General features: G+C 37.5%; 1 protein-coding gene across 2 annotated transcripts in view; it reads right to left on the bottom strand.

The window, feature by feature from the left end:
- The window catches only part of LOC134223775 (tyrosine-protein phosphatase non-receptor type 9), a 149,359-nt gene that overhangs the window by 75,242 nt on the left and 61,313 nt on the right, over positions 1-12,804 (bottom strand). For both annotated transcript variants that reach the window (XM_062702966.1, XM_062702965.1), the window contains exon 2: positions 2,239-2,475. In XM_062702966.1, coding sequence (XP_062558950.1) covers positions 2,239-2,475 — 237 coding nt within the window. The remainder of the gene's footprint in view (positions 1-2,238; positions 2,476-12,804) is intronic.

Genomic DNA, 12,804 nt, shown 5'->3' with positions numbered 1-12,804 from the left:
CTCCATTACATCTGTCAAAATCTACAAAAAAGCCGCTTGAGAAAAAATTATATTTTCTTGAATTTTTTAGACAATTTTTATATGGATGTCTAATGAGGGATAAAGTCTCCTCAAATTGAGGCAACAACTCAAAATACAAATATCCTGAAATTGTGTTGGAATGATGGCATTTTTATCAGTGAAGATCATTTAGCATATTTATGGGATTTGTGCTGTGAAAAAATGATAGCATTTGGTCATTATTGGAAGAAGTTGTTCTAATTTTGCATGCTAATTATTTTCCGGAGGAACAAAACATAATAAATAATAGAGTAAGTAAGGTTGACAATTAAAAAAATACTCGCCACATAACGATCATAGAGGATCTATTATAAAAATACGCTATAACAATACAACTTTACTGCCCATGATCGCATATTTGTAACATAAGCATTTCGGTTGATTTTGTAAATCCTCCCCACAAAATCAATAATTTCCAGTTTAACATAGATAAGCAAGATAGTAAATCCTATTTAACTGTTGTGGGATAAGATCCATTAAATTGAGCATTCTGAACGATTCACATGCTTTTTACAAAATGAACAAAAATGCGAGTGTTACAAATATGCGATCATGGGCAGTTTAGTTCTTGGTAAAACAGTGGACAATCAAGTCTCCCAAGGAATCAAGTCTTCCCACATTCCCCTACTGCATAAAGTTTGAGTTAAAAAAAACTAAATCGACAGGTCTCCTGCTTGCATGACTGTATACCAAATTAAATGTGACATAAAACACCTTCAATTAGCTACTGGTGAAATGCCAATAGGAGCAACGGATTAAATTAAATGGCTGGCGATGTTTGTGAGTGATATTTTTCCAAGATCCGCAATTTCATTTCCGCCATAAACAAAACATCTTCCGATGGATACATAAAGCTTTATAAAAAAAAAGTCAATAGTTTCAAAATAGTTGAAAATAGTGACTTTTTGCGAGAAAAAGTGACTTTAGTGACTTGAGGTCGAAAAAAGAGACTTTTTAGTGACTAGCCCGAAAAAAGTGACCAAGTCACTAAAAAGTGACCCGCTACCAGGCCTGTAGTTAGAATAGTTTACTGAACCGATAACTTATATTTTAATTGTTTCTACAGCTATAACGTTACACTTATTGTAGAATAGATTCAATATTTCAGAGAGATCCATTAAACAAGTAAAATGTTACACTGGATTTTTTACATGCGATTATGCGATTTTGCTCTTTGTCAACAGGTCTAAATCGTGTTCACATAGATTGTGTATTGTCGAAGAAAGTGCGTGATTTTTTTTAAAATAAACTATTCTTTACGACGATATCCTTACAAAGACTCTGAGGTGATAACTAATTAGATAAAACTGCACAACTGCGCCATTTAATGAAATAAAAGGAATCGCTGCTCCTATTAGTGGTGTTGGATTGCGTGGGAATACTCAAATTAGCCCACCAGCGACGTGACAAGCTCATGTTTGTTTTTCATGCTTTTAGCCCTTTTGAAATATTGGTACTAATTACTAATACTAATTACACGAAAATAAATTGATTCTCACGAATATAATTAAATTGTGAGTTAATTAACACAATCATCCATATTCATTCCGTTTATCAGCTTCTCAAAAAAAAAACAAAAATAAACAAATATCATGTTTCTTATCCCGGACCAAAATCTTCTTTAGATCTTAATTCAATTGCCGCATGTAGGATGATGGGAGAATATACATAGAAGACGCACTATCATTACACACATGTCGGACCCAACCGGAACAAATCAAGGAAGTGATAAATTATCGTTTTTTTGCGCCGCAGATGTGTAAAATGGGATCGTGTTTCAAAAGATACATCTAATGATTTCGTCTTCTTTTTCACTGTTCGTTTTTCAACGGAAAGATATTCAAATCACTAACACAAATTTCAAGTAAAAAAGGTTTCGGTTATTGATGGCTTTACAAGCAACATAAATCAGCATAACCGTTGTTGGATGGATGAATTTAGTATTTTTCTAAGTACATAAACCAATCTTTAACGAGCGATAAGAAGATAAGAGAGACTTACAAAATGAAATTCTAACTTGAAGAAATGTAAGAAGACTATTTCAAATTTCGTCGAATTTAAATTGCATTTCCTTCATTCTAAATTTTCAATTTAAAAAATTTAATATAAAAATTATTCCCGATTGGTATAAAAAATCCAAACCATTTTTAAAACTAAATGTGATGTGACGACACTTACCAGTATGGTGAACTTCCCCGTCTCCAGTTCAGCTCGCAAGGGATCCAACATCGGATCGAACCCATAGAGGCCCTCGCGCTGTCGGATCAGCTCGTGCTGTTCATATAGTGCCACCGCCCGCGGAATGTCAAATTTACGTGCCAGCAGGAATTTGGTTGCAATCGCCGGTGTGACCGCCTTTCGGTTTGGATCATTGCTGCTGGAGCTGTTTATTAGATCTATGAACTGTTTCACTGCCTGAAAATGAAAATGAAACGGAAAAAGGGGGAAAATGGTTTGATTAGAATGGGTTTGTAGTGCGGTCATAATTAAATGATAGCGAATCTGATTATTAAAGCTAAAACTCCCGCTGATGGCGCTAATAACAAGCACGAGGAGAAACATCTCTGTTGGGTGGATAAATCTTTATCTCTAAACACGTGCTTAAACTGAATTCAACAACTAGGCTTAAGCACATTTTAAGGATCAGTATTATCTGAATTATAATGACAAGATCGAATCGAAGCCTTCACAACTGAATGGAGAATTCATAAGCCTATAAATGAATTTTGATCATAACAAAACCAAAATTGCTCAATGTTTATTGCATTCCATCGGACACTCACGTAGAGCGGAACAGACACAGTCGAAATACTACACTTTCACCGGAAAGTTTCGCCACTAACGTTTGCGCTGCATCTAGTGGGATGTTTGAACAAGATTCATCAACCGATTTTTATTGTTTGCAGCGAAGCTTGCTCGTGCTTGCTGATGATGGGGGAATCGCAATCAATTACGGAAAGCAGAAATCAACTTCGCTCATTAAAAATGCCTCCACTGACTGATTGATAAGTACCCGATGTTCGTTGTTCGATGAATGTTTGCATCATTTTTTTTTTATCAGAAATGGCTTTCACGCGTTCATGGCCTTGCTTGGCTGGTCAATGATGTGATCCGGTCGACAAACAATGTGTATCTTTAAACCAATAAGCAGCACACTTGTCATGCAGCAGCTACCAAAACCTATGTACAGTACAACAACTAAATCAAGTCATCAAACTAAATTGTGGCGCTCGGGAAGTATTATACGACAAGATTTCATGGTGCCGGAGTGTAGCAGAACCCTTCCTTCAGTACACAATTAGATTATTACGTACTAGCCATAAATTAAAAACCCAGATTGATTCACCTAGTGAAAATACAACCTTTCTCAGTTCGTCGAGCTGAGTAGATGGATATGTAATACTATTGGTCTCCGGATCCTTCTATCAAAAGCTCGTTTTGGAGTGATCATACATATATAGAATACAATCCAGGCAAAAATCCAGTAAGCTGCAATACTGCGGAGAAATAACAATGGACAGTGTTTTTATGTTTCAAATCTCTATAAATATTGTCTAAAAAACCTAATAAAGATGGCCTAACAATAGATTTAATCAGAGGCGCCTCGTCTATAGGTTCTACCTGTTCATGGAACAGGTAACCAGTTTTAGTTCAGAAGTAGAAAATTAATTTCTCGCAATTAATTATTAGGGCAAATAATTTACTCAGTAAAATTATTTAAACAAAGTTTCACGTAATATTTCCAATGACGGTTTAACATCTAACGAAACAAAATATTGCGTATGCAGATCAAGCCAACGCCACATGCTTGGCATACAGTGAAATTGCAGCTAAATATGTGTTTCTCCGACACACCACACCAGATCACATAGAAAGCTTTTCCCAGTTGTACGATTTATAATGAAGAACCAACAGCAGCGCTGCCAGAAGTAAAATTTAATGTTTTGCGCCATGACAAATGGTTTGAAATGATTTCCTCCTTGGTATACTCACTCGTTCTCCGCGCCTAGAGAACCAGCGTGAGTGTTGCCAGCTTTCTCCGTTTCCTCACATCATCTTCTTTCGCATGCGAAGCAGGCACGTTTAGATGCAAGATCTGCTATGCTGCGCAGGAGTCCAACCTGTTCGACGCGCTGCAAGAACAATCAACGACGCGACGTATACTTTCGGTTATACTCGGTCGAAGTGTCGGGCTGTGCTTTGCCGAAAGGCGCACGCACGCTTTCGTTCTCATATCATACTCCGATGATTGGGAACAGTTTGTTTTTCTTTTTTCTCCTGGTGAATATGCATCAAAAACAATATTAAATTAATGTTTGATTTTTCAAAAGAGACATCAAATAATGCTTTTTTACGAATACTCAGAATCAATCAATATAGAGAAAACTAAATTCACTAAATTTGAAAAATTAAATAACTGGAAAACATTTCTTCTAAATGTGACTCATTGGTCGTCACAATCTGGGGTCGCATCAAACAATTATACTAATAATGGTTAATAAGATTTCTTTCATAGCAACAAAATATGTAAGATATTAAATATTAGCGGCGATAAGTCCCATGTACCCCGAATGGCGAAAAAGCCGATTTGAAACATCTCCTAAATTTCGGACGACTTGCGAGAGTTTGAAATTTTAAGTGCATCCTAATTTAAAAGATTTTTGGAACAAAAGAGATTAATAAGTTGTTTATTGTTTTGTAAATCCTTTCTACATGATTTTTTCTCTTCTCTAATATTTGGTTGAGTTGTACAAGAAAAGATTGTAATATTAGATTAAACGCACAACTTTCATACGAAACCACTCAGCTTGATACATTTTTTAGCAGGGTGGTAGAACAGGTGTACCAAAAGTCCACGAGACGCCCCTGGATTTAATCATTTATTTTTTTCTCCGAAATAGGAATTTCCCTTTTGGATAGTAGAAGTAAACACTTGATTCTATGGTTTCAGAGCTTTAATAGCTGTTTGTACTCTAGTTGCCTTCAACCAGGATCGTACGAATGAAGCGTCCCGGTCGTATGCGTCTAAGTCTGATCAATTATGTTTCTGTTATTTTGGCTATAATATAAAATAGTAAAATTATTTGGTTTAGTGTAATTTGGCCGAATGCCGTTTAGCCGAATGCCATTTTGCCTTAATAAGTGCGAAGTGAGAAGTTATTAGTGAGTAGCGAAAAATAGTAGCGAGAAGTGAGTAGTGAGAAGTGAGAAACAAGATGATCGAAGTAAGTAGTGAGTAGTGAGAAGTAAGAAGTGTGTAGTGAGAAGTAAGAAGTGAAAAGTGACATATGAAAAATGAGAAAGAGAAAGAAGGTAGAAGGAAAAAGGAAGAAGGAAGTAAACGAATGTGGAAGTGTGAAGTGGAACGAATGAGTAAGAAACAAGAAACAGGAAGAAAGAAAGAATAACGCAGCAGGAAGAACGAAGATGAAAGAAGGCAGAAGAATGAAAAACCAAAACAAGTTCTCAGTTCCCAGTTCACTTTCACTTCTCAAATTTCATTTTCCCTTCTTACACTTCTTACTACTCAATTCTCAATCCCCATCTCTCTCTTCCCACTTCACAATTCTCACTACACACTTCTCATTTCTCAATCTTCACTACTCGTAATCTGAAGTTTTTTTTTTAATCATTCGGCCAAATGGCCTGCCACCAATTATTTCGCCGACCTCAAAAAAGTTTTTGCCGAGAGTTCTAGAGCTGAGATTTTGTCAAGACTTTCAAAATTCTACAATCGGCAAGTACCACAGGATATCGGTATATTTTGTACCTGAGTGTTTACATTTTCCGTGCTTCCATGTCAGCTTCATGACAGTTGTCCTTGTTTCCAGCGAAATAACTGCTTCTCCAGGATCTCGGAATTTATTATTGTTATAATCGATAGAATCAATAACTATGCCAAATACAACTTCGCTGAGTACGTATGATTTCCTGCCACAGTGCGTCTCCGAATTTCTCTGCTGATATAGTTTTCAGCGGTCACCAGTGAGCCCAATTACACAAATTCTTCAACCACATCGATTTCGTCACCACCGATACAAACTCGTGGTGTTTGGCTTCCGTTGTCTACTATTGAGCCTCTTCCTATCATGTAAAGCTATGTCCATTTAGAATCCGGAATAATCAAATCATCTGTATCTCGGTAACGGATTGACGTACAAATAAGGTTAATACATCAAAACAAGGGTAATTCACTGTACTTTAAGGAAAAATTAATGGTACAAATAATTTCTTCTTGTTTCTAGTGAAAATTCGCACCTTCTTCTTTATTCCTCTCATCAAAAGTTGCAAACCTCCGGAGTCAACTTCCTTGGCACATTTGTTCCACATTTTGGTCATCTGAGTCGCGTCCCGAGCTGTTTTTCCACTTTTTCCACTTTTCTTAAGCTTCCGCTTCATTACTGCCCAAAATGTCTCGATGGGCCGGAGCGGTGGGCAGTTGCGTGGATTTATGTTTTTATCGATGAAATCTTCGTTATTATCGCGGTACCACTGGATGACTTCCCGGCTGTAGTGGCAACTCGTCAAATCTGGCCAAAACTTCACGGGACCTTTATGGGCTTCATCCGTTTTTTGACGTAGGACTTACGTCTTTCTTTACTATACTGGGTGTCATTTAGATTTTTGGAAATCGTGAGCGTTACGCTGAAAGGGAAGATTTTGAACGTTACTAGCGCCTTTATCTATCGATGGATTTTTATGATTTATATATCAATCGACTCGGACACTCTCCACCATTTTGCCTATTTCATTGAAACTTAAGATTATAAACAATAAGCTATTGAAAATGTCAATTCTTGTCAAAGCCATAAAAAAAATCATATGTAACCATTCCCGTGCATTCCTAACACGGACATCAGAATGCGGTATGTTACGGTCCTTCGGGTCTACCGGAAGATTTTCTTTGTGTATAAAAGAAGCAGTGCCTGCAGTGTGCGAGTCATTACAATTTGTGACAGCAGCGCGTATTGACGTGCTTTTTGCTAACACATTTTTCGTTTCGTTCAATCGTTCGCTGAGTTTACCTACACAGCGACAGCATGCAGTCACCAGCGGTAGAACTACCGGTGGGTCTGCAAATATGCATGAAAGAAGTGGGCGCATTTTTTTGTCATTCTGTGCTTGATGATGGTCAGATGCAGTGGTTTACACGGTAAAAAATATACACGTCTATGTGAACTGTTTTGCATTTGAATATGCACTACTTTGGAATCAAATCAATATCAATAGCTGAGCTCATCGTATTCAAAGACCACCACTTCCATTTGACGTGCACAATATTTTGAATATAAAGCAACAAAATAAAAAAACAGAATTGCCTCAACACAAATTTGAATAACATACCTTTGATTGAAAGTCCTTCGTCTTACCATGACTCCATCTTACACTTCGAAATACCTCTTGAAATAAGCAGAACAGATGAAAGAAGTGTCATCTATTTTTAGAGCAAACACCAATATCGCTCCACTCTTAAATCAATAGCCTTGAACCTGTGAATTCAATAGCATAGCACTTTCAATTCTAGTGAAGACATCATTGGTGCTGATCGAAGTGCTAATCATTTCAACATCCAGTGAGTAGCACTTTGATCAATCATGTTGATGTTATGGAATTGTCTGCATTCATTTCCAATAACAATGCCTATAATCAAACTCCATAGTTCCAAAAGTTAAATGTAAATACGTTACGTTTATACAAGTCCTACGTCTACTCGCGGTTATGTTGAAAACATTACCCATTGCTCAAAAAGCAAACTTAAATTTCGCAGGAACTACTCCTCGTGCCGTCACCATGTAGAATTTTTGGCTAGGAAGCTGTCCGAAATCCATTTTGACGTAGGTTCCATCGTCGATGACAGGATTATCAACGTGGGTGTGCAGACTTTTTTCTCTCCTTTCGGCTTCCATCATCTGGAATAATTTTTGACACGCTGCACGAAACTTCGTGAAATTTATACCACAGCAAGTGGGCGCCTAGGTAGACAAACCGCTGTAAAAGAATTCTTGCAGCGGTCACTTTCCGTGCCGCTGCAATACAATAAATGATTCCGGATTCTAAATGGACATAGCTTTAGTTAGTCTCCGGCGTGTTAATGACAAGTCCGATCTGCTTAGCTTTGCTCTCAATTCTACATCAGCTTCCTCCATCTCCTCAAAGTTACGTGCCATAATATCAAAATCGTCGGTGAAACCAAATAGCAGAACGGACTTCGTGAAAATCGAACCACTCATGTCAATACCTGACTCATGATAATCCCTTCGTTCTTCTCCTCCACTAACTGCTCACATTCGCCGTCACACCAGTTGTTTCTCTGACCCGGAGGCACCGTGCCTAGTGCAATACTTAGTTGCGGTGCAACCAAATGACGGATCGAATATCTTTCCAACCATCTTCAAGTCAAGTAGTGCCTAGCTGATCTTCCGATGGAAGTACCACTCACCGCGTGTTGTACAATGTCGAGAGTTTTGAGCACAGGCATACTGGAACGAGGTAGTGGTCGGATTCTCTATTAGCACGGCGGTAAGAGCAGACGTTTGTGATGTCGGAGAAGAATTTGACGTCGATTTGGAAAGTTCTTCAAACTACCATTGTGAGGCTGCAATGTTTATGCATTTATGCAACAACAAAAAATATCTGGATGCACTTTTTTTGTTACAGCGTTTCTACTTGTCCGTTTTGTAGTGTTTTACTACAAAATGTTTGGAAAGCTCTCCTCTTTAAGTGATAAAAAGTTTGGGTGGATTGAGTGTATTTGTTCCATTATTAATAACATGCTCCTATATCAGTAACATTTGGCTCAATTTGTGTCGTTTTTTGTTGTTATTTTTTTATTCGTATATTTATTTGATAGGCACTCTGTGTTCTTAACCGCTACTGTGCCGTGATCTATTGTGGTATTCTGCTGTACAGAATCCACACAAAATCTATTTTTAGATATCCATAATTCGTTATTGTTGTCGTTGCCAGTGCATCTCATCGTGAGACCATTGTGTCCGTTTTGTCCATGTCGTCTATCCAATGATAGTTGCATTGTTCGATTGCTATTTATCCGGGTAACGTTGGAGGAATGCCTCCGAGAAGAACAAGTTGTCAGTCGTCATCAGGTAGCCCTGACGGTAAGCCCAGAACGCCACCGTATGGACTGTGGATCCGGCGACTGACTGGGGTTTGGTGAAGGGTCTGAGAATCGAACCCATGACCATTCGCTTATAAGGCATTTGCCATTTTAAAAATCTTTCTGAATTTTTAGCAAATTTGGATGAAATTTGTCATTTAATGTTTTGTGTAGGAATAACATTATTGTTAAAATTAAATCAATTTGATTTACAAAGTTTATAAAACGGAAACCCAAGAATCATTTCGAAACCTAAAGAATTTGTTCCAAATTTCGAAAATCCTAAACAAGAAGTTTGTGCTACTCAAACTCAAAATAATAAAAAATCCTCAAAAAATTCACGATTTTTCGTGAAGGAATATCCAAAGTTTATCAGTATGTCTACTCATCTGTAAAAACAAAGCGAAATATATTCTAGTCGCAACGTAAACTATCACTGCTGCTTAAAATCCGTCCTCCAATTATTGGTACAGTGTTCCAATAGTTGTGGTATTTTTTAACTCGTGTTCCTATAGTTGCGAATCCCATTGTTTTTGTATGGGACTCGCAACTATAGGAACACTACCGCAACTATTGGTGCAAAGGCCAGAAAAAAATGTATTTGAGGATAATTTACCGATTTCAAAGATATTGCTAGACTGTTTTCGTTTATATTGTATGCTGACAGTTCAACTAATTGATCATCAATGTGGGTTGCTATGTTTAATCTACACTACCGCAGCTATAGGAGCATCCACGACTATCGGAACTATCACCCTACCAAATTGCATCACTGTGACACAAAACCTCTTCAATCAATCGCTATTAAAAATCAATAGGAAGCTAACAGCTTTCGGGCCCAAAAGTTACGGGTTTTAATTTTTTCTAAATCCGTCATTTCTTGTCCGACATAAATACCGTCGTGCGCGGTTTCTTTTGACTTCAGGGGCTACTTTGGATTTTGGATTTTCTGAAAAAAATATGCGAAAAAATTACCAAACTTGAGACAGAAAGTTTGCATCCAACTATCCACAAGACAACTGAATGGTAATAATGGCGATTTGATAGTAATTTACGTTACAATTCTTGTTTCAAAATGTCAAAAGTAGCCGACGATTTGTCAAAAGAAGCCCCGCACGATGGTATTCAAATTTCATTTTTTTTTTCAATCCGCTACGATGTTCTTAACAAAATCTTTTTCAGAGAAAAAGTGACTTTAGTGACTTGATGTCGCAAAAAGAGACTTTTTAGTGTCTGACCCGAAAAAAGTGACCAAGTCACTTAAAAGTGACTCGTTACCAGGCCCGCACTTTGAGTTCAGGGTGGGCGATGTCTCCCAGTAATCGCCTCAATCGTCTTACCAAGCGAAGAAATAGTAGACTTGAATCGAACGAACTTGGCGCAATGATCACAGGCGGTTTCCATAATAAGCTTGGTGATATTCTCCTTTACAAACCAGTGGTGGAGATGCTCTAAGCATGGACAGTTTGAGAGTACGGTCGCCGAAAAAGTGCAGCAATGGAATAGTGAAGCGAAAGATGTAAAAACAACACGATGATCGACTAATCGTTTTCACAATAGTTTATTATACCCTGATTGAACTCTGATTGATTCACACAGTGATGTTGGTGCCTTTCTTGTGCATTAGATGAGCTAAAAAAAAATTTTTTTTAGCCTTTTTTGTTTTGGTAAAAATCGTATTTGGGCCATAACTTTTGATCCCATAGTCCGATCCGGCCAATTATCAATAGGAAACAATGGGACAAGATTTCCCATTGAATATTGCGAGCAAATCTTATGAGGATGAGTACCAAAAAAATTAGTGAGTTTTTTTTGCGCACATACATACATACAGACCTCAATTTGACGAGCTGAGGCGATTGGTAAATAACAGTATGGGTCTCCGGGCCTCCTATAAAAAGTTTGTTTTTGGAGCGAACGCATAGCCTTTGCATATAGGGGAACGGTTCGCCACTTCATCTCATAGCTCCTATTTCCATCCCATCAAAAACAAAGAAATGGAAAGGAATTAGGTTTGTTTATTATTTTTGTAATTTTTTTCAGCAGTGAGCACGCATGTTGACAAAAAGAAGCGACGAATTTGGTGCCGTATTTCTTTGTTTAGCGATGAGATGGATATATGTACAGTGAGATTGAGATTGGAACATTTCCCCTACTTGTATATGAAAAAGGCAAATAGGGTGGGTGTACCAATTGTCGCCATACTTAAGAACAACTATTTTTTAGAAAATAAGTGAAAGGCATGTGGGTGGTCTTTATATATCAAGCGAAAGGTTTTACTTCCTGCTCCTTAGAACAGCTGTGAAAACCACAATAAAATTTGTTATAATCCTCAAAATTGATTAATCCATAATAGGAACGCATGCACCATTTGTGGCACTATTCTTAATTTTGGTTCCTTATTTGGCAAATCCCATTGTTTTCTTATTGGATTGGCCAAATGGGGACCACTAGTGCGATAACTGGTGCAAAGGATGTCAAAAATTAAGCAAAATCAATTTTTACAAATATGCTTTGCTTGTTTTGGAGGAGATCAAAGGTGTTATCGTATCATATGAATATGCTTTATCGATATGAATTTGGTTTGCGGTGATTTGATTGGCCATTTGACATATAAAGCACTAGTGCGACAACTGGTACTATAGCCAAAATTGGTACATCTAGCCTACACAAACTATCGACTATGGTACACGTTAGAGTTACTGTTAATAATAACTTGATGTTGATGATGTTCCTGAAGTTAAACCGAATATCGTTTATAGATTTGGAACATGTAACGGTAAAGCTATTGTGATGCTTCCATACCAAGACAGTCAATTGAAGCTGCGTTGCAACCTTTAATGTTTAATATTATGTAGAAAATGTTTCCCTCTGTGCAACATTGTTCAGCTAATGATCACACTATACAATCCAGCGTGATTACACAATGCCATTCCTAATTCGGAGATTTGTTGAGAGGGGGAGCGCTTCGTCATTTTAAGCGTATTTTATTTCGCGTGGCACCTTCGGCTGCTTACTACCTTTTTTCCAGCAATGGCCCAGGGTAATGGAGACAACAATTTCGCACGAAAACTCTCGTGTCGAAGTAGAAATTAATTGCAACGAGTGGGTGACTTGCCAGACGAGCAGACCAGACAGACGAAGATGCTTTTCACTCTCAAACAGCTTTGTCTACCTACGGCGATCAGTATGAGAGAAACTGCGATGAACCATATATTTCAATCAGTGTGACCCATTTCTTTTGAAACTGGCTATAGGTTTTACGGTGCAATGCACCCTGCAAGATAGTTAGTGGCAATGCACCATGGTGAATAAAACAGACAGAGTTTACTGCACCTTGAACCGCAAAGTCAAGTCTTGTTGAATAGAAAACGTGCATATTCAAACTGGCTAGATTTAAGTCAATGTTGATCCATATTTCTCAACAATCCCGATAACTATTGGAATTCTGTTCTTCAAATTCTCGCTTTTTTCCTAGTATTTCTGAAAAAAGGTGTTTTTAACACATTGTCACCGATTTTTCATTCTTTAATTTTTCATTTCATAAATGATTTTTGATCTCAGACAGTGAAAAGAAACTATAATGAATGCATTGTACAATTTGTGACACTGCTAGGTCTATGAATCTT

This window comes from Armigeres subalbatus, chromosome 3 (assembly GCF_024139115.2).
Source record: "Armigeres subalbatus isolate Guangzhou_Male chromosome 3, GZ_Asu_2, whole genome shotgun sequence".
NCBI lineage: Eukaryota > Metazoa > Arthropoda > Insecta > Diptera > Culicidae > Armigeres > Armigeres subalbatus.
Note: the sequence above shows the minus strand (reverse complement) of the source record. Positions and strands in the feature narration are given on the sequence as shown.